At 38.2% G+C, this 22,820-nt stretch overlaps 1 protein-coding gene and 1 long non-coding RNA gene across 8 annotated transcripts in view; one reads left to right on the top strand and one right to left on the bottom strand.

Moving 5' to 3' along the window:
* Window positions 1-14,085, bottom strand: part of LOC308630697 — a 40,880-nt gene extending 26,795 nt beyond the window's left edge. For all 3 annotated transcript variants that reach the window (XR_014017994.1, XR_014017995.1, XR_014017996.1), the window contains exons 1-2: window positions 13,721-14,085; window positions 850-955 (exon numbers count right to left, since the gene is read on the bottom strand). This is a non-coding gene — a long non-coding RNA (uncharacterized lncRNA). The remainder of the gene's footprint in view (window positions 1-849; window positions 956-13,720) is intronic.
* The window catches only part of NFE2L2 (NFE2 like bZIP transcription factor 2), a 31,548-nt gene continuing 21,141 nt past the window's right edge, over window positions 12,414-22,820 (top strand). Inside the window, exon 1 of one of the 5 annotated variants that reach the window (XM_081261090.1) lies at window positions 12,414-13,538. In XM_081261090.1, coding sequence (XP_081117216.1) covers window positions 13,494-13,538 — 45 coding nt within the window. In that variant the 5' untranslated portion in view covers window positions 12,414-13,493. The other 4 variants (XM_081261094.1, XM_081261093.1, XM_081261091.1 and 1 more) reach the window with 4 other exon arrangements.

The raw sequence follows: 22,820 nt of genomic DNA, 5'->3' as shown, positions 1-22,820 counted from the left end.
GGCTGGGGATGTGGCTCAAGCGGTAGCGCGCTCGCCTGGCATGCGTGCGGCCCGGGTTCGATTCTCAGCACCACATACAAACAAAGATGTTGTGTCCGCCGAGAACTAAAAAATAATAAATATTAAAAATTATCTCTCTTTCTCTCTTTCCCTCTCTCACTCTCTCTTTGAAAGAAAAATAAATAAATAAATAAATAAAATTAAAAATTAAAAACTGACCTAGGTACAAGGTTATTCATTGCAGCATTACTTGCAATAGCAAGAGTGGAAACAACCCAATGTTTATTAATATGAAATGAGTTAAATAAATAGTGATTCATCCATGCAGTAGAATATTATGTGGCCTTAAAAAATTTGCATAGGAAGAGAATGAGAATATACTATGTACCGTATTGATATAGAAAAATCTCCAAGATATTTTTAATGAAAAATACAAGGTGTAGAGAAATATATATTATGTGGTACCTTTTATGTGTAAAAGGAAAAAATAGAATATATATTAGTATTTTCTATATGTATTTGTCTGAAATGACTCCAAGAACTCAGTAATAGTGAATTAGGGGAAGAAAACAGAGGAGACCTATGAATGGAAAATAGTGTAGAGAGAGACTTTTTAATTTATTAATTATTATTGTAATTATATATATTTATTGGTACAGTTTGATAATTTGATACATGTATACAATTTGTAATGGTAAAATCCAGATAGCATCTCCACTTTCTTAATTTTTTTTACCTTTTATGTTTTTAAAATGTTTGAATAATATGTATTTTAGCTTTTTCACCACTGTGAACAAAAAAATCTGACAAGAACAATTTTATAGAAGGAAAAATTTATTTGATGCTCACAGTTTCAGTGGTCTCAATCCATAGACAGTGAACTCCATTAGCTCAGGGACCACAGTGAGGCAGAACATCATGGCAGATAGTATGGCAAAGGAAAGCAGCTCAGGACCTGGTACCAAGAAGGAGAGAGAAAGGGGGGCGGGGGGTGGAGATGGCACTTCACTCACCAGGGACAAAGTATAAACCCCAAAGGCAGCCTCAATGACCTACCTCCTCCAGATACATTCTTTCTTGCCTACAGTTATTTTCAGATAATCAGTGGATTAGGCCATTGATTAGGTTATACCTCTTATAACCTAATCATTTCACCTCTGAAGTTTCTTGCATTGTCTCACACATGAGCTTTTGAGGGATACCACATATCCAAACCATAACAGTAAGTATTATTATTAAAATATTAAATGTATAAAAAGTCATATTAAATAATCAAGTAATACACTAATATATAAGGTAGGAAGTAATGTCCCATAACCCTAAATCTACCACTCAAGAAAATCAATGCCAATAGTCTGCTATATACCTTAAGGGATTTAATCATTGAAAAGCAGATAAGAACTTTAACATTAAAATTATTAGGCAGAGAATGTACTGTTTTCTGGGTCCCTAAAATCATGTTCTGGCATTGACAAATACACTTAAAGACAAGAAGCTGAGATAAATGATCTTCCTCAGGCTTAGAGTGAGTCACTAAGCTTATATAACATATCCTGTCTACATTGTCTATATGTCTATATTGAATGGGTTTAATTTTATGTAAAGTTGGAATAGGAAAATAATTCTGAATTATGTAGCAGTTTGAAAGTGAATTGTAGAGGTCATTAGCTCTAATGGGTTAAGTATTTTGTAGATTTGAAATTAAGACATTAGCATTCCAACAAATGAAAATGTTTATGCTGTCTGCTAATTATTGGCAGTAGTACCACAGAATTCAGCCAGCAAGGCTCCTTAGTTACAAACATAAAGAATTATTCCTTGTTTTCCACTGCCATTATTAAAAATATTTTTTTAAATGGAGCCTTATATTCCATGAGTTACATTACAGAGATCTTCCTCTGGTCAAGTTCCTGCAAGTTGGAAAATTCCTCAGTAGGTAGAAAATGAGCGTTAAAAATATTTATCAACAAAAAGATATACAAGAAGAAATATTCAGCCTCCCCTTTTCAATATAAATACCAAAGTCTCTTGCTAAACCAGTACTTGATATTTTCATACATGTGTCTTAATGAAGCACAACAAAACAATCACCCATCATCTCATAGCAGAGTGTTGATGTTAAAAGAAACCTTAGAAATCAGCACATTTACTCAAGCAATCATTCTGTCAACTAATTAAACTTTATTGTTTATGGAGTGTCTCTGCATAGATAAAGTTAAAAGTAATAGGACTGAGAAGACAAATACACTCTCTAGCTCTTAAGGAGCTGAAGTCTAAGCCAACTCCTTTATTTTTATCTTGAAGAATCTCTCGGTGTCTCAAGTTCAGACCAGTATTTCTTTTCATTATGTCAAATATGGATTTATAAAAATAACTAAATATTTTGTATTCGTAGATTGCCCATTATTATATCAGCATTATTCACAGTTTTTTAGATAATTGATTCAAAGGCTCTAATTACTCCTCATCTTCATAAGTAACTTTAAATACACTATACCAGTTAGCCTCACAATGACCCTTGGACTAGGAAGAATGAGGGTAAACAACTTTCCTAGGTTGTGTGATGTACTTGGAGCTAGTAAATAACTGTACCCAGATCTGCCCATCTCTAAGGCTTACAACCCCCATACACTAATACACAGCAGGACTTGTCAAAATGTAGGCTAGAGAAACTATAATTTGTATTAATATGGTAGGAGTATGTGATGGTCATTTGATTAAAACAAACTCAATTACTTCACAGAAAATTTCTTGGAGATAATCAAACTAAGTGTAAACAATGTATTTCTGCAAACACAACCTGTTTTTCTGAGGATCATGAAAACCAAGACGACAATGGTAACTAAGTTTTATTCCTTGCTTTAATAGGATCAATGTATAGGTGAAGTTACTGTTTTTTCTCATTGTATTTCTTTGGTTTTTCATCTTCAAACCTTCCTATAAGCTTACCTTTTGTTTGAACTGCTTTGCTGTATGTCTTTTGACTATCCATTTCAAGTCTTTTATCTTTAAAGATATTGCAGTATTTTTACATTAATTATTTTTTTAAAAAGTTACCTTGCCTTTCTACTTTCAGACATATTATTGTAGCTGTCCTCATGACACACTCTCTTCTATTTAAGCCTCTGGGAAGCAATGTATTCACTCTTCAGTGAATGAAGAATGCATAACTCTCTTAGAGAAGGGTACAACTTTTTTAAATTATGAAGGTGATCTATAGTAAAATAATAATAATAATAATAATTTGAGTAAGGTCCCATGATTCAATCTAGTACTGATTGGCAGTTAACTATGAAAACCTTGGACCATGGAATCAGACCATAAAATTTGAATCATGTTCCTTAAGAGTAATATTCTTTAAATTCACCCATGAACTACTAGCAATAATATATAGGTCACATGTTTCTTGGGGCCCTTATAATTTCTCCTTTATGCATTTACAGATTCAGTCAATGGTAGAGGGTTAATGGTAAGCAGCAAGGTGGAAAAAAGAAAGCATTTGCCTCAAGCTTTTCTAATATCATTTTCTCTGGTCTCTGGTAGGTCTCCCCTTACTATGCTTAGAACCACTTACAACCACAAAAAATACAAAGATGCCATTTGCAGAAAAGGTAAAGAAAAATAAACATATGGATATCTTCAATTAAATATGAAAATTATAGCATAGTTTATATAGCTTTATTATATCCCAGTAGCATAAAATTATGCTTCACCCTTCAAATTATGTCATATACTTAAGTGAGGTCAGTGACAAAAATTATAGTGTAGATCATGATTCCTACAATGTTTAATTATTCACAAACCATTGGGAGGTATTTTGTGGCCTAGTTTTGTCCAGTGAAAAGAGCAAAGGTTTCTGCAATGAGCTAAAGCCAGGATTTCACATGCGTTCTGCCATGGAACCTTAGCTAAGTTACTGAAACATGGCGCTATGTAACTTTGGCCAAGTTCCTGAGTCAGTGAACTAGACTTTATCACCTATAAAATGGTTATTGTAAAGATTGGTAATGACATATATAAAGTATCTGGAAGTAGAGCTTTGTATATAGTCAGTGCTCAATAAACTCATTTCACAAGAGACACTTCACATAGTACACATAATTTTTTTTTAAATGAATTGATAATAAGATCAAGTGTTGGTATTATCTGACCTTCCAATTGGAATAAGCAATTGAAAAGACATATTTACTGCTGCTGCCAATGCAGTACTTAACTCCAGGAGGCTATAGGATTTAAGCTTCAGCAAGAACTATTTCTATAATGTTCCTTTATGGAAAAGTCTTTAGTGAAACAAAACAAAAACCAAAACCAAATTTCTTCCACCTTATGAATCAGTATTGTCACAAAACACCTACTGCAATGAACTCATCAGGGTATTTATAGATGATTTTGGACAATTTAATTTAAAATGTTTATAGTAACAACTAGGATTTCAAAGGAAGAACAATTGAGGAAGAAAAAGAAACAGGTAATGGCTTTTGCTTCTCAGTGCAGTCCGGGAAACATGAATGGGATCAGTGCATGGTAGCAGAGGAAATTCTTTTTATTTTTTTCTTGCTAAGGATTGAACCTAAGACTCAGAACATGCTAGCACATGCTATACCACTGAATTACACTCCCCAGCTGCAGAGGAAATTCTGAGGTACCAGTTGAAAACAAAAACTTAGTATTTTATAGTTTCTGTTTTTAAGAACTCAAATTTTCATGAAGCTGCATATTTTATATTTTCTGAATATTTTGTCATCTTACCATTAGCTAATGATATTTTCTTACCATAATTCCTCTTTGATTATCTAATAGCAAAGTTGTTAACAGTCAAGCTTATTGTAGAGATACAACTTCTCCTCTCAGACAATGTATAGAAAATATTACATTATACATTAAAATCATGGTGCCATAAAAAGATAACCAGCATCCTTAGTCATTAGGAAAATGCAAATTAAAGCCACAATTATCTATGTATATGTGTATATGTATGTATATATGTAATTAGAATCTGTATAATATTGGAGATATATGTGTGTGCGTGTATATGTATATATAATTGAAACAACTATGCCAGCTTGTTTTAGAAATGTTGGGGAGGATCTTGAACTCCAATAGACTGTTGATGGGAATGTTAAATGTTATAACCAACTTAGGAAAAAGGTCTGGCAAATTCTCATACAGTCAAACATATGCTTATCACATGACCTAGCCATTTACTTCAAAGAGAAAAGAAATGTTTGTTCATATGTACATGGGTGGTGCATGCCTGTAATCCCAGTTACTCAAGAGGCTGATGCAGGAAGATCACAAGTTTGAGACCAGCCATAAGACCCTGACTCAAAATAAAAAAATATAAAAGGAGTGGGGATACAGCATCCCTGGGTTAAATCCCCACTACCGCCCTCAACACAGAGAGAGAAAGGAGAGAGAGAGAGAGAGCGTGCGCAAAAGAGACCTGTACATGAATGTTGAAAGCATTACTTGTAATAGCTAGAAAATGGCAACAATTAAGTGTCCATCAACAAGTGCACGAATAAACAAGTTCTGATTCATTCACACAATGTAATACTATTTAACGAAGAGGAATGAAATATTGATATATATATATATATATATATATATATATATAGAGAGAGAGAGAGAGAGAGAGAGAGAGAGTAGATAAATCTCTATTATGCTGAATGAAAGAAGCCTGATAAAAGAGTCTTTATTATAAGATTCCATTCATGATTAGAATATCAAACAATTCGTAGTTACAGAAAGTAGATCAATAGTTGTCTGGTGATAGGAAGCAAGGTTCTTCTTCCTAGAAGCGGAATTAAAATTGAGGCAAAAGCAAACTTCCAGCATGATGAATTTATGCATTATCTTGATTTTGGTGATGGCTTCATGAATGTGTGTATGTGAACTTATGAAACTCTATACTTTAAATATGTGTCATTTATTGTATGTCACTTATACCTCAAAAAATCTGGGATTTTTTTTCTGTTTCCTTAAAGAAAATTTGCCTAGTAAGTGTGAAGCACTGGTTTCAATCCCCAGCACCAAAGAGAAAGAAAGAAAGAAATATAAGAAAAAGTAATAAAAGAAAAAGAAAATTGTGTCAATTTTGCATAAAAGCTTAAAAAGAGAAAACTCTAGTCCTCTGCCAATATGCTGAATAGATCAACTGTCTTCATCTTTGTTACTTCCTTAAGATAGTCCATTATGATGTTTTATTACTGGACTGTAAGGACCTTGAAAACAGAATGTGTATTTAGCTCAACTTGGTCTTCATTGAATCTCCAACATAGTACCCCTAAGTATTCAACTATTGTTTTTTTTAAATGAATAATAAAATGTCTGGATTTGGAGGGGAGGCACTATTTTAAATACTTCTGCCCAAATATTCTAATTAACCTTGTATTTTTTTGGAAACATACCTTAGACATGGCACATTTTTAAGAACTTTAAAGTCAGTGACTGTTCAGCTACGTATCACTGGCTTGCCCACAGATAAATTATCTAGTATATTTGGACCTCAGTTTTCTCATTTCGAAGGTGGGGGTAATAATGTACCTGGACCTTTGGTTTTCTGAAACAATTAAATGAACAAACTTATGCAAAACACATGATCCGAAACACACAAGTCCCAGCAATCAATAAATATTTGTTGTATTTGTTTTGGTTGTTGTTGCTATTCAAAGACCTAATATGTCATAGAGAAGTAAAAATCTGAAAATTAAGGTTGGGATACAGAGTAAGCATATAATAAGTGTTAGCAGAAAAAAAGGCAAGTAAATCAATATATTATTCAATACAAATTTTTAAAGTTTATGAACTCCTGAAATTGAAATATTCTATCTTTCATCAGGAGAAAGAAAATGTGATGAATAGTTGCCTGAGTCCTCCCTGAAGTGAGGGATAACTCTAAACTGACATTAAAGTTAACCTGTAGGTTAGGCTTTTTAGAAGCACACAACTAGAGGAATTTAATCTATTGGAAGAATTGCAAGGGTTGCAATAGCTTATAGTCTTGTCAGTATATTGTATGCCTTATTATTAGACCTTTTCATTAAAAGATAAAAATAGAATCCCTGCCATTAAGTGAAGGGGCTCAGGTTGCAAACAACCCTCCCAGCATTCATTTGGAAGTTTTTAAATTCAGAAATCCTGTTCTTGTATTTGTTTGCAAGTTTTCTCTCTAGTGAAAAATACATTATCATTCTGTCCACAGGGAATTAATTAAACAGAATGTGGAAAAATGTAATCTTTAGGGAGCTTTGCTACAAGTACTCTCTGCAAATACAGCACAAGCCAAGAGACTATCTAATGATACCTGACATGGAATGGACTAACCTGGGCTTTGGATCCAGTGATTTTCAGATAATAATTTTCTTGAGCTTTAAGCAAGCCATTTTATTGTTTTGTCACTATCTGATTTATAATATTGGACCAAATTACATCACTTTGATTTGCAGGGAATATGAAATATACACAAAAATAATAATTATTGTTAATAAATTGGATTATTAATCCCTTTCAAAACCAATGTGCCAATTTACACTTTAGGTATGTCTTGATATCAGATTTATCTGCAAAAGTCCAATTCAATTTGTTGTGTAAGAAGAATGTAAAACTAGGAGTCAGGAAACATTATTCTACTTCTGGTTCCAGCAATAGCTAGTTCTGTTACCATTAGTAACCACTTGACCCCTCAGTTCCCTCAAATTAAGAAATAGTAGCTTAGATTAGAGTAGGGAGGAAAAATACCCGATAAGTGCCACCAATCCTGTACAATCCTGTAACTCTGTGCCCATGGTAGACATTGTTATTCAAACATTGACATTTTCTACCAAATTGGGAAACTGCTTCTGAATACTTCTCAGCAAAGCCTCGTAGGCAGCTACTACCTATAGATCAGAGTTATCAATCCAAACAAAAATTATTTGCCATATTTGGGTCAGAAATCTTAAGTTTCCTTTTGATTCTAACATTATTCAAAAGGCAAATCAAAAGTCCATGGAAATAAAAAAATTAATTGTAGATGATAAATATCTTGGTGAATCTTATTTCTCTTTTCACTTCTCAGCCTTCAAGCATGTTATAAACTTTGTCTGCAAGGCTGGTTTATGAGGATGTTTTTGCTTTTTTTTGTTTTTTAAACTTTTTTTAGTTGTTGATGGACATTTATTTTAATCATTTATTTATATGCAGTGCTGAGAGTTAAACCCAGTGCCTCACATCTGCAAAGCAAGCACTCTACCACTGAGCCACAACCCCAGCCCTGTTTTGCTCTTTTGTTCATTGCAATTTTGTTTAGAATTTATTTATTTTTAATGTTTTTTTAGAACCAATTAAATTTAGTTGGTTCTTTCTACATGACAGTAGAATCTATTTTGATATATTTGTACAAGCATGGGATATATCTTATTCTAATTAGGATCCCATTCATTGCATTCTGCTTTTTGTTTGTTCCAAATGAAGTTTTTCTTCCCCTTAATTCTTTTATGTGCGCGGAAGGGGGGAGTGCTGAGGATTGAAGGTAGATCCTCACACATGCTAGACAAGTGTGTGGATTCACAATTGAGCCACACTCCAGTCCCTTTTCCCACTAATTTAAAAGTACTTTCTGTAAAAGATTTAAACAATTAAGAAAAATACAAAGATGAAAGTGAAAAATATTTAATATTCTACTCCCAACACTAATATTCACAAATCATCAGACATAGTTCTATACCTAAGCATTTTTCTATGTTTTGTTTATTCTCCCTATAATGGCAGTGTTATATATGGAAAACTTTGCATATAATTATGAAGCTGCAGTTCTTAGTTTCTACTCATAAAATTTCTTCTTTGTCTGGGAACTCCTAATCTGAGTGAAACTTTGCATATAATGGCAGTAAATTGGAAGAGGAAAGAATTTTCATACCCTTAACATAACTAAAATTAAAGGTGTGGATGAAATCTCTAGGCTCCACTCTAATAAATATAAGATGGAAAGATCTGCAAAGCATGTGAATGAAATTCAATTTGAAAAAAAATAGATCCAGTGGTTTGGGGGGAAAGACAAGTATTCCTTCCCCACCCCTTCACCTTATCTCCATGATGCTGCTGCTGCTGGTGATGTTTAAAATAATACATGTTTATTTAGTAAAATACAGACAGGCAAAAAATTATCAATTTATAACTAATTAGATTAATAAATAATTACCACTTGTGGTACAGACAGCATTTTTCTTATGCAAAAATATTTATACTTTTTTATTACCACTTGGGGATACAGACAGCATTTTTCTTATGCAAAAATATTTATATTATATCAACACACATAATTCAAAATAACTCTTTTAAACCTCCATTTCTTTTTTCCTTTACTCACTGCATTGCAGTTCCTGAAGGGCACTGTTTCTATTATGAACAGGAAACTACACCAGTTAAAACTGGCTTTGTAGATATGCAGCTCTTTATAGCTGTAGTTTGCATAGTGAGGTGTGCAAAGTTTACACATAAATTACTTTGGACTCTACTATACTGGAGTTCAGTTTATTCAATGGGCAGTTTTCTCCTGAAGTTCAAATTCCCTCAGCAGATAGTCATCAAGAATGTTATATAACTGGTGTAAATGAAGTCATATCAGGGTCAGAACCTTAATATGCATTTATATAAAAAATCTACTTAATTGATGGAATGTCTGTATTCTTTAAGAGTATTTTAATAAGGAGAATATCTCACCATCACCTATCTAATGGTATAAAACTGATGTGTGGTGTGATGAGATCATTTGCTTTGTATGTAGCAAAAAGTATGTATTATGGGAAAGACAACATCCTCATTGCAAGGGAAGTCAATTCTTTTCTACTGATCTGAGATGTTATTAAATCATCTTTAAACATGCTCACAGTAATGCTTAACAAATATAAAGCAGGCTGGAGACATCCTGCTTTTGCTATTCAATATTTACTACTTTTGTTATCTAATGCTATGAAGTAAGCCATCTCAAAACAATTTATTATACTCCTGCACAGTTCTTTGGGTAGATTGGGCTCAGCCAGTCTTCCACTGCTTGCAGTTTCTCATATGTGGTTGCAGTCTGACATTAGCTGGACTGGAGTTCTGTTTCCCGACTAGGTGGGCTAGAAAGTCCAAGATGCAGGTGGTGGGTGGGGAGTGTGTGTGGGGTTGTGGGTCGGCAGTAGAGCACTCACCTAGCACATGCAAGGTGTTGGGTTCAATCCTCAGCACCACATAAAAATAAGTAAAATAAAGGTATGGTGTCCAACTACTATATATATATGAAAAAAAGAAAGTCCAAGACATTCAAATATCTGGTCCTTGCGTTCACATAGCCTCTCTCTCCACTGGGAGTTTCATCCTGTGTGGCTTCTCCTTCATAAAGGTAGTCAGATTTCTAACATGATGACTAAATTCCAAGAGTATAAAATTGAAAGCTATCAGGCTTTATTCAGGCTTAGGCTGGGACCTGGCATAGTGGCACTCCTGGCCTCCAATAACTTAAAGCAAACCCCAGGGCCATCCTTGATTCAACGTAGGGGTACTACTCATGTGCTTCAGTATTGGGAGGGGTCGTTTTTTTGGGTATCATTTTTGGAAATTTACTTCCCAATATGCTGTATGAAGTAAAATTTCAATTATAATTCCAAGAGAGTATGAATATTTTTTGGTTCCAACAAGGGGTATAACTGAGGAGGAATGATAGAAGCAGCAGCCTTGGTTCTTTCTTGGGTCTCGGAACTTGACAGAGGAGAGCAAGAGAAGCAGGTGGAACAATGGGTCACTGCATCACCATTATCCAAACTTTGTGCACTCAGAAGGCTTCCTTCTTGATGCTTACCTTTTGTGAGATTTGGGGGCAAGGTATCACAGTTTTGACACTTCTCAAGCATGTGTGGAGAGCTGTCTGTCTTTTCAAAGACAGTAAAGAATTAATGAAAATGTACAGGGATCAGTAGAATGTGATACCAATTGGGGGAAAAATAGTAGGACTAGGGGTGTAGCTCAGTGGTAGAATGCTTGCTTAGCATGCAGAGGTTCTGGGTTGGATCCCAACACCACACACACACACACACACACACACACACCTATGCGCACTCTCATGTAATTAAGAGCTTGGCAGTATATTGGCTCTCATGGATACCAGAAAAGGAGAGAAAAAAAAGAACCTCTTTTTTCTTGCTCCCCTGGTGCTTCTCAACATGTAGTTATCTGTGCCCCCATAGCACAGAGTGCAAGGAGGGCCGGGGTTCTCCTTGGCCCTCTTTGAGGAGACAAGAGGACAAGTGTATTTCAGTATTTTCAAAGACTGGGAACCTCCTTGGCATGGGTGGTCTGACACTCAGATTTCCTTTTCTAGAGCTGAACCACCATTCAATGTCAAACAGATTTTCGTGTTTTATTTTTTTCTTTGGCATGTTCAAACTTATCATATTCCTCTCCTCCCTTTGAAAATATGTACTCTACAGGTGCCTGAAATAACATACTCCCAGCAAATTGTAGTTTTGTAAAGGTAATGGTTATTTCATTCAGTCTAAACTCAGTGGAAATGTTGCTTAACAAGGAAGTACCAAAGACTTTATGAATGCCTTCAGGATAGCCACTGAGCATCTCCTACCTCCTGGTTAGCTGTCCACCATCTCCGATGTAGTAGTTTTAATAAGTGACCTGAATAGTTAACAATGTACTGTTGTTTCCTTTGACCCCAAAATTTTACTATGATGTCTGCCATCTTCGTATGAGGTTTTTGTAAATAATTTCTCCCAAACTTGTTTTCAGTGTGGGGATCATTTTGCAGGATTTTTAACCCAACAGCTGAGGTTTAATTCAAGTTGGAGAAGCCTGCTTCAATTACAAGTAATTACACTTCACTTATCTAAAAGAATATTTGAACATGTAAACCTACATGTAATTGCTGGGCGTGTCAAATTATGCAACCAAGGGAAAGTAAGCTCTTGCAGGGTTCTTTTTTTTTGGGGGGGGGGGACTAGGGGGCGGGGCGGGCGCAGGGCGGGCGTTGATCTGCTACAGTCAGGTTTTTGAATGAAATAGTAAAACCACTGTTGGTACTATCTGCTTCACCTGGTTTTAAATAATTCCGAGAAGCTAGAAACTGCAAAGTAGGCTTGCTCCAGAGTTCGTGTGTTGATGTGTAAGAGAAAAGAGCCCAAACCATCTAGCCTCTTTTAAAACTTGTAGGAGTTCACACTATTCTTGTTTTCAAATACTTTGTTATCTATAGGCAATGATTAATTTTTAAATGTTTTAAATGTAAAGACGTAATACAGATTCACAGTAGAAAAACACATTTAAAGCAAAGAGAAAGAAAAATAATTCATTATTTTACAACTATTTATACATAAATTACCATTCTTCATCCCTAGGCACAGGTTTTTACAAAACAGGTCTATACTATATCAATCATTTAAAAAAAATTGTAGTTGTAGGTGAACAGCATGCCTTTATTTTATGTGATGTTAAAGCTTCCACCCAGTTCCTCACCCATGCTAGGCAAGCACTCTGCCACTGAGCTACAACCCCAGCCCCTCAATCATTTTACAACTTTATATTTTTTTAACTATATCGCGAGTACTTGAAAATTTCTAAAATTTTGGCGTGTTGTCCTGTTGAAGAACGCCATCTGTGGTTTGTGCGTGCTTTGGAGGGAAGAGAAAGGTCTTCGCGTTCCCGCTCAGCTCGTGGTGGGCAACCCTGACCCACCCAAACACCCTTCGTTTGCCTTCGGCGACCAGAGCTCAGAGAGTGCGAGCACTAGGGAGTAAATCGAGGGCGTTCAGGGTGACAGCGAGCACGAGCTCGCAGCGTGGCCCACACCTCCCCTGGGCAGGGCTCTGGCTCCAGCTCCGGAGGGGACCGAGGGCCAGAGGGCAGTTGGCGGTACGCACCGCCGCGGTCCAAATCCTCGGCCCCCGCCTCTGGGCTGGCGCCACATTTGGGCGGTGGGGTGAGATAAAACGGGCAAGGTTCTGCAACTCCAAATCAGAGAGGCGCAGCTCCGATACCGGCGCCTTTACAGGGGCTCCGGGAGTGTTTGTTCCAACTGTTTAAACTGTTTCATGCCAGAGCCCAAGCCACCTTGGTCAAACAACTCTTAATCTCTCGGGCAAGAGGGCCGCCCTTCTATGCGGGGAAGGGCAAATTGAGCGCGGGGACCCGGGGTCGAACACTACCTCTCCTCAGGCCGCTCCAAAGGACCCCAGCCCGCCGCCCCTTCGCGCCCCCGGACACCGAGCTTCTTGCGTCAGCCGGGGCGGGGTTGGGGGATTTTCGGCCGCGGGGGAAGGAAGGGCCCGGGATCTTGCCCCGCCCTCAGGGGGCGGGAGGCGGAGCGGGCCAGAGGGCTGGCCGGCAACTCGGGACCAGTAGCCGAACGGGGAGTGCCAGGGGCCCCAGGAGCTGCCGCTGCCGCCAGTGCTGCCCTGTCCGCGCCGCGCTTTGGCAGCCGGGACAGGGTCGCCGTCGAGGAGCCCCAACGCAGTCTCCAGCTCAGCATGATGGACATGGAGTTGCCGCCGCCAGGACTGCCGTCCCAGCAGGTGCTCCCTGGCCCCGGGGCTCCACGTTGGTGTCGGGACTGGGGTTGGGACGCGAGGGAACCACGGCTTGGGGGGGACAGCCAGAGCCTGGACTGCAGCGGCCGGACACTGGAGCCGATGCGCGACCCTTGAGGCAGTGAAGGGTGTGGGGACGTCTCCGGACGGTCAGACCGTCAACGTACCTGCGGCCCCTGAGGATGGCTGGGTGGAAGTGTGGAGAGAGGTTCGGGGGCTGTGCCAGCGTGTGTGGGGAGAGGAAGCGTCTATGTCCGCTCCCTGGCTCTCGAAGCTGGGACCCCGAACCCTGGCCTGGTCCTCGAGTTTGAGCGGCCCAAGAGGCTGCGGGGCAGGAGGGGGCGGACGCTGGCAGTCTGAGCCGGCGCGGCCCGGCCCTTTCCGGGGCTGCGCGGCTCCCCAGACTCGGAGCCGGCAAAAATGTGCCTAGTCACGGGGCCGCTCTCGGGGGAGCTGAGGTCTCCTGCTGGCCTAGGCCTGGAGCCCCTCCTCTCCCGCCGCGTCCCTCCACCCCCGGGCCCCACCACTTAGGCGGGTACGGGCTGTGGCACCGCGCACTCACCCCGCTGGGCCGTCTGTGGGCGCTACTTTGCCAAGTAACCTAACCAGTGGATCCACGGGATCACGCGTTGGAAGCTTTGATCTAGAAAACCCAATCCCCGGAGGTGGGGGGGAGTCACGAAGTGCCCTGCGCGCTGGAATCCCTCGACGTGCGGCCGGCGGCCGGGAAGGGTGCCGCGCGCGTTTCTGCGCGCTCTTTTGGGTCAGGGGAGAGGTTTGGCCTGGGAACCCAGGGTTGGCCCCTTGCACCGCAGCAGAACGTGAGGGCTAGTCCGCGGACTGTGAGGTTTGAGTGGGCAGTGACCGGGATTTCTTGTTCGGGGCGCGGTGCCTCTCTGTGGATCCTAGCATTCGTGGCCTTGGCCTCAGTGACAGTGGCCGGTTGGCTGTCACGGCGGCCCTCGGTTGGCCCTTTCCTGCTTTATAGCGTGCAAACCTCGCCGCGCTGAGGCCAAGGGACAAGTTGGAGCTGTTGATCTGTTGCGCAATTGTTATTTTCCCCTGGGTGGCTTTGTCTTTGGATTTAGCGTTTTAAAATTGCAATTTCAAAATGTGTAAGGCAGGGTATTCTGTTCTGTGCTGTCAAGGGTAAGAGTTGTGAGTGTAGATTAGAATTTCTATTGCTTTTAGCCTGTTACTAAATTTTTATTCCTTTCAGCTATTTATCCCATGAATCCTTTATATTTTTTATTTGAGAATTTGCCTCCTCAGTTTCTTATCGTGTTACCTTTTCTTTGTAAGGGCAGAGGATGGGATACTGGTGTTTCATAATATTTTGATATTGTTTTGTACATTATTATAAAAGTAAAAAAAGTTTCTGTTCATACTTTGTAGGAACTTTTAAAAGAAGATTGTTCTTTTGTCAATGGTGGGGATAATTGAGTTTGTAGGGGGAAAAATTTATAGGACAGTAAATATGTTTATGCTCTTAAATGTAGAGTTTGAGACTGATCCCGAAGAGGTAATGTAAGCTTTTAGGTTACTGACAGCATATTAATTGTACATTTTTTTCCTTTTAAAATTATTTGTCTTGAACTTTTCCTCCCAGAAATGGTTGCGATCGTATGCTCCTGGTTCTGGTTATTAGGAAGAAGTATATTGTACTTTATGATTTTTTGTTGTTCGTTAGTAATCAGTAGGAATGTTTGAGGAAAAGATAGATGATGTAAATGAACTTTGGTTTTTAATATTTTTTCTTTACTGTGTAGTATTGCATTCCATATACAGAAGTGCATAAAATATGTACTCCTTTCTCATAAGTACAAATTTTTCAGTTATGTTTGCAAAGATGGAAAATTGGTTATTTTTATCAAACACATTATTTTGCATATTTGAAAACAGTGAAAAAATGAAGTAAAGTTGAGAATCAGTTTCATGTTTATAATTGTGATTCATATTAAAATCATTGCAGTAAGAAAGGTTTGAAGAGTCAAAGATTTGAACAAAAGGTCAAAGAAACTATCCAGGTGTGAAGTGGGTATTATGTATTAATGGTATTACAGGTTTTCACTCTGCAAAGGATGTGTTGAGAAACAAAATAGTAAGAAGAGCCAGACTGATTCTTTTTTTTTTTTAATTTTTTTTTTTTTTTATTTTTTAGTATTTGGCGGACACAACATCTTCGTTTGTATGTGGTGCTGAGGATCGAACCCGGGCCGCACGCATGCCAGGCGAGCGCGCTACCGCTTGAGCCACATCCCCAGCCCCAGACTGATTCTATATCTTCATTAAGTAGAGAGAACCATCAGTTATTTTTCAAGAGTGTCTTGGAAAGATAAAGCACTTTTGTAGATGAGGGATGAAGTTGATCTTGGGTTAGACTGATAAGATTATTTTTAAAAGTCAAGCATAAAAACAGGACAAGCTTCTCATCTCTTGAATGAATGTTAAGCAAAGAACAGTCTGACTTTAGATATGTGGAAAATCTCTTGGGACATGTGGAAGCCCACAGGTAGAAGGATAACTGCACAACTCACATCAGTCTCTCTGCATTAAACATAATAAGGGCCATTTAAAAATATCACTTATTAACTTGGGTCCTTAAAAACATTGCTGGGAGGGCTGGGGATATAGATCAGTTGGTAGAGTGCTTACCTTGCATGCACGAAGCCCTGGGTTCTAATCTTCAGTACCAAAAAAAAAAAACCAAACATTGCTGGGAAACCAACAGCAACAAGAGAACTCCCAGTCTTTTTTTAGGGCTATGGAAGCATTGTAAGCCAAATGCATCATTTTTCTTAATATTTATTTTTATTCAAGATGACTTACACTTAACAAAGCTGCATGAGAAAGGAGTCTGTGACTACAGAACAGATGCTTTTTTTTTTTAAGCATATCCTTCGTTCTGACTGAAAACAATTATAGGGAGTTTTATATATATATTTCTTTTTCACTTTTTCTTTAAGCCAGGTTAACCTTTCCGTGTTTAGGAAGAATTTGGCACTATGCTTTAAATAATCAATAAAAAAAAAAAAAAAGAAATAAAAAAAAATAAAAACAGAGAAAAGTGCAGCAACTTGAAAAAAAAAAGAATTTGGCACTAAGATGATAACAGTTATTGGACACCTCTGTGTGCTAGGCAATATGATAATTGACTCATAAATAATTTCACAGTGACTTCATGGGAAATACTGTTATCTCCAGTTTCCAGGTTAGGAAAGAGGCACAGAGAAAGGTCCAGTATTCTAAAGTGACCCAACTGTTGAGTGGCCCAGAGAGGATTCAAATCTATGTAGTCTGACACAGAGCTCAGAATCCCCACTTTCAATTCGACAAAGAGGAGTTAACCTTGAAGCAGGAGGAAAAGCCCACCCTTTAACAAATTGATAGATTAAGAAAAACTAGCAGAAGAGCCTGGAATGAAAGATTCATATTTGCATCTTTCTCACTTACCATGGAGCGAGGTGGATCTTGTTAATTTCAGTGAGTGTGAGTATAAGCCATCAATGAAATTGCAGCCTGTGGTCTTTTTCAGAAACAAACCTAGGCAGATTTCATTAGAGAGGCAGGACTGTTTTAATATACTAATGGTTTTATAAGGCAGTTTCAACAGTGTTTGAGATTCTGCCTTACGTTTTTCAGTGACTGTTTTCCTTTTTTCTTAATCTCAGCCTTTGCCTTTGTTGGTTGGTATATTCTCCTATTCCATTGGCTCTTTTGTTTTGAAATAGTGATCAAAAATAAGTTTTGGGGGGGCTGGGGTTGTGGCTCAGTGGCAGAGCGTATGCCTGACATGTGTGAGGCACTGGGTTCAATTCTCAGCACCGCATATAAATAAATGAATAAAATAAAAGGTTCGTCGATATATAAACAAATTTTTTTTTTTTAAAGTTTGGTAGTGAGGATGGTGAAAAGTGTGACTGACAGAGTTAAATCAGGTTTAAGGAAAGTGGGTAGAATTGGGGCAGGGGGTAGGAATTTGAGTTGAAAACAGCTAGCAGAAACCTGCTGGCTCAAAACACTAATTCCCTGTTTTGGCACTTCTGAATTGAAGCAAGCATAAGGGCTCAAGTCTGTTTAGTTGAAGTTTACTTAGAGCTTTGAGAACAGTACATTTTAAAATTAAACACTTTATTTCCTAGTCCTTATTGTTAAGCAAAGTGTTTTCAGAATTATGACTTGATTTGCCTGAATCAAGCATGCTGCAGAACTTATGATCCATGGATGATTTATTTGTCTAAAAGTTGATGGGGGTGAGTCCCCAGGGTGTTTACCTGGCCCAGCCACTTCTGAAAGTTGATTGAAATGTGTTGGACATCAGGGTAGAGGAAGCAGGTTTATTAGATTCAGTAATTAGCTTGTCTTTGTCTGTGACTGTAAAAATGCATCTGTATTTCAGGTTTACTCTAAAGTGAGGAATAGAGGTTGTGTGGTGTGTGTGTGTGTGTGTGTGTGTGTGTGTGTGTGTGTGTGTGTTTATTTTTTGATACTGGGGACTAAACCAGAGGCACTTTACCACTGAACTACATCCTCAGCCCTTACAGTTTTGAAACAGGTCTCACTAAGTTTTGCAGGCTGGCCTCAAACTTGTGGTATTCCTGCCTCAGCCTCCTGGATCACGGAGATTGCAAGTGTGCACCACTATATATACCTGGCTATAGTTTATGTTTTGATGATCTGATTTCTAGAAATTACTGAAATTTTTTTGCTACTTACTTTTAAATAAGTATCAGCAAATATTTATTTAAAAGACTGAGATATAGGCCAAGCCTTCTTCAGTTGATAATGGTATGTTTTCTGGATATAAAAGCAAAAATATATTCCAGTATATAATATTTATATTCCCAAACAGTGTTGGGAAATACAAATAATATTCTTACATAACACCCCTACAAAACAAAATAAGACTGTTAAACAAAATCCCGCCTTGTCTAAAATTGGATTTTGCTGTTTGAGTGAGCCCCTGCCACAATAAACACCTTTACGCTATTTGTATTAATTTTAAGAACTCTTGAGGTTAGGAAGCCCTTTCAGTTCATTGTTTTCACAGCATGTATACCATAATATCTAGGTGTTACAAAGCTTCATATTTGGAAATTTTTGTGTACTTTAGCATGTGAGTTTGCCTGGGACTATTGTAATGGTGGAAAACATATCCAGGATATAAGTCAGATTTGGATCACCAAGTAAGTCTTTCAAAGTACCTGTGGATTGTTGACTCTTGAATGTTTTTATAGTCCATCAACAGTTTGCATTCTGAAGAATTTGTAAAAAAAAAAAAAAAAAAAAAAAAATTCCTTGGCAATGCTGAGTGGTCATTCCTTTTTCGTAAGTTTGGTGAGACTTTGGGCCTGTGGTATCCCTAGTACACTAAAAAGATCTGACCTCTTTGAATAAAAGAAAAATGATTGGGTAGGAAAAGAAAAATATCAGATTGCTTTAACTTTGATGCCTCATGAGTGTAGCTCTTTTTTTCCGTATTATTTGGGCAGTTCTTTTTAATGGCCTTTGAAAATCTTTCTTGATACTTGTCTTACCTGTGTATCTAGGATTTTTTATTTCTCTACAGCTGGATTTTAATCTCCTTGAGAGGTGGACACACAATTTAAGTGAGGGATCATTCACATGCCTTATGATTCACCTACTTAAGCTAATTCAGTGGTTTAGTATATTCATAAAGTTATGGAATCATCACTATAATTTTTATCATCAAAAGAAAACCCTATACTCATCAGCATTCACTTCCCATTTTCTCCAAAGTTCCTTAGCCCCCGGTAACCACTCACTTATTATTATTTTTTTCTCTATGGATTGCCTAATCTAGATGTTTCATATGAATGGAAACTTACAACATTGGTGATATCTGCCCTTTGTGTATGGCTTCCTTCACTTAGCATAATGTTTCCAAGGTTTAGCCATGTTGTAACATATCTCAGTGAGTCTTTCTTTTTATTGTTGAAGATTTCATTGTATGGATAAACCATATTTTAGTTATCTACTCATTTTAGGTGATGGACGTTTTAGTGATTTCCACTTTTTTGTATTTCTTTTTGCTTACTATAATAGTGGTTCTTAAGCTTTGCCATATTAGATTTACCATTAGTATTCAAGTACTGATGCCCAGACTGTACCACATTGTTGGATTCCCTGGGGGTTAACTTGGGCATTGCTGTTTTAAAGTTTTCCATGGGATTCCAAGGTGCAGTCAGGTTCTAAAGCCAGTGCTTTAGAGGACCTAGCTTAGGACTTGGTACCCATTGAAAATATCTATATAGTAACTTAGCAAAGCTGATGCCTTACTTAAATCACGAAAATAAGTATTTTTATAGTTGGTCATTGGCCTTCACAACTTTATGATTGCTGCCTAAATCTGGGAGCTGTATTTCAAGGTGCTTGGTGAATGTTTGAAATTCAGTAGATATAACTTGAGCTCTTTAAATTCCTCGGGAAGATTTCAGTGATAATCTTATTATAAAAAGGTTTTCCCCCAAGTGAGTCAGTAGAATTTTTCCTTATTTTCTTGGGAATGTGGCCTGTGGGTAGATTACTTGGGGATAGCATATAGAAAAGATTGGATGGAATACTCAGAGACTGGGATTGGGTGTTGTCTGGAGGCCAGGCCAGGGCACTGCCTACCCTAGGGCTCTGCATTCCTGGGCTTCCTTATTGTCGTCCTCTATTGCAGACAAAACCTGTAAATCTCCTAGACAACTTTTAGCAACTCCAGTTTTTGGAGTTTTATCTGCCAAACAAAGTCCAGCTTTTTAGCCTCATCACAGTAACTATCACTTGTACTTACCTGTATGGTTGTTGAGCTTACATATTTGGAACTGGGGGTTAACCTCCAAATTGTGTGCATATTGTATGTATTGGAGGCTTGGTACAGCACAGTAGTTTTGCTTGGGTGTGGTGTGTTACCTTCTGAAGCTGACTTAGCCCCTGCCCTGTATACTGTCTTTGTAAACCCCCCACCACCACCACCAGGTTGCCAGATAGAGCTTTTGAGGCCCAACTGTCATCTTCTCCATCACCCTTTGGAGGGGTGTGTGTGGTCACCTCAGAAAGCTGCTGAGCTTTTAAAAATTCTACTGGCAGTAGTTTGAAATTCTTTTAATATGACCTTTTTGTTTCTTTAATATTTCAAAACTATGTTATTCTTTTATTTGTTCTTGTGACTTTTGTATCAAATGATTTATGTAGTAGGTGTTTAAAGGTCCTCAGGACAGAAAGATTTCATTGTTAACATTTATTCTTATGCAGTGCAGACTTATATTTTCTTGAATAATTTTTCCCATTAAATGCCTTTTCCTTTCTTATCAGGAATATAACTGGCAGTAGAGGTGGGTTAGTGCCTCCAATGTCTCTGAGAGAAATGACCTGAATTTGAGGTCTGTATTGACTGTGTGTACAAGGGGGCTGGCCCACTGATAAAGCTGTATGGAATTGTCCTTTGTTTCAGATCTGACAGTTCTTTCTCTGCTCTGCTTAAGCATAGAATTAAACTATTACTCGTGGATGCAGAATCCAACCCATTACTTGCCTAAGAGCTTAGAACAGAAGGGGAAATGAATACAGTGCTTTGTTGCTTCCTTTGTGTAGGACAGGCACAGGAGTGTGACTGCTACTTTGGGCTCTCAAGAGTTTTCAAAGAGCTGTACTCTTTGTTGGTTTGTTTTGTAGCCAGGGACCTTTGCTGCCGTGACTAGAGAGTGTTGAAGAACTATGGATTTTTTTTTTTTTAACCTAGTACCCCCCCCCGCCCTTTTTGACCATTAAAATCCTGGTAATGAAAATCATGAAGAATAAAAATTATTATATTTTACTTGTGATAGAAAAAATTACCAAGTTTGGAAGAAAGTGTTTTTGTTCTTGGTAGTCCTCAATGAAACATAACAAGATATACAATCTCAAAGTCCTGGAATGGGATGAGTTAGTTTCTGCTGCTGGGTAAGCCCCACTGACAATTCATATGATGTTGTTCTCTTGCTGATTCCCAGATTGAGAATGGCCTGTGGGTCCAGGGTCATCATTCTTCAGACAAGAGTTTCGTACTCTCTAGAAAGTTCTTTACCAGGCTCTATGTTTGGGGGAATTCTCAGGTAGTGGCTTCCCAGCTGTGATCTAGGGACTGCCCCGCCCCTTGCACAGGTGGGGTGAGGCATCCTAAGGAAAGTGGGCCAACCTCATATCTCTTCTCATTGACCCTGACAAGTAAAGTCTGATCTCCAGAGAGGACTCTGGTATCCAGCTGCCCGTGGCTTTTATGTCCCTCATGTTTCCAAAGTTCACTTAATAATGGTATAATTGTGCTATAAATTATAGCTCAGTGATTGTACGTGATACAAAATATAATGGAGATTAAGGAAACAATTATGATTTTATTTTGGTTCATGTTACCAACTCACTGCCTATGTTGTGAAGAGAACTGCTTTCCATGTTAAAAGCTATCAGACATTGTCTCATGGGTTCCAGGACCCCCTTGCAGACACTGAAATCAAGTCTGTTGTATAAGATACCATATATTTGCACAAAATCTATTTACATAGTCCTTTGTACTTTAAATCATCTCTAGATTATTCTTAATATAACAAATGCAAATATTATGTAAGCAGTTGTTGTTCTATATTTAGGGAATAATAACAAGGAAAAAGAAGAGTAAGTATTCAGTACAGAGGCAGTTTTTTTTTTTGTTTTTTGTTTTTTAAATTCAATTTGGGCAGCTTGAGTCCATAGATGTAGATTCTAGGGATATGGAGGGCTGACTATACAGCAGAATTGGCAATTCATGGGAAAGAAAAATGAACATTTACTGACAACCTGTTAATAGTATATTAGGCCCTAGACATGTTCTCTTACTTGATCTTGACAATAAGTTTATGGAAATTTCTCCATTTTATGGATGACAAAACCTATTCAAAGAGGTTAAGTCATTTGTTCAAGGCCACCACTGGGGATGGTAGAACAGGAATTTTGAATGTCCACAATCTTTACTCTGCCTTGCCTGTTTTACTGCTCCTCCTCAAGTTCTTGTCTAAAGACTATGGCAAGGCTGGGGATGTGGCTCAAGCGGTAGCGCTCGCCTCGCATGCGTGCGGCCCGGGTTCGATCCTCAGCACCACATACCAACAAAGATGTTGTGTCCGCCGAGAACTAAAAAATAAATATTAAAAATTCTCTCTCTCACTCTCTCTCCTCTCTCACTCTCTCTTTAAAAAAAAAAAATAAAGACTATGGCAGTTTATTAGATGCTAAAGAAAAGGGGCTCCT

Source organism: Spermophilus citellus, assembly GCF_964194105.1.
Source record: "Spermophilus citellus genome assembly, chromosome: 11".
Classification (NCBI taxonomy): Eukaryota; Metazoa; Chordata; class Mammalia; order Rodentia; family Sciuridae; genus Spermophilus; species Spermophilus citellus.
Note: the sequence above shows the minus strand (reverse complement) of the source record. Positions and strands in the feature narration are given on the sequence as shown.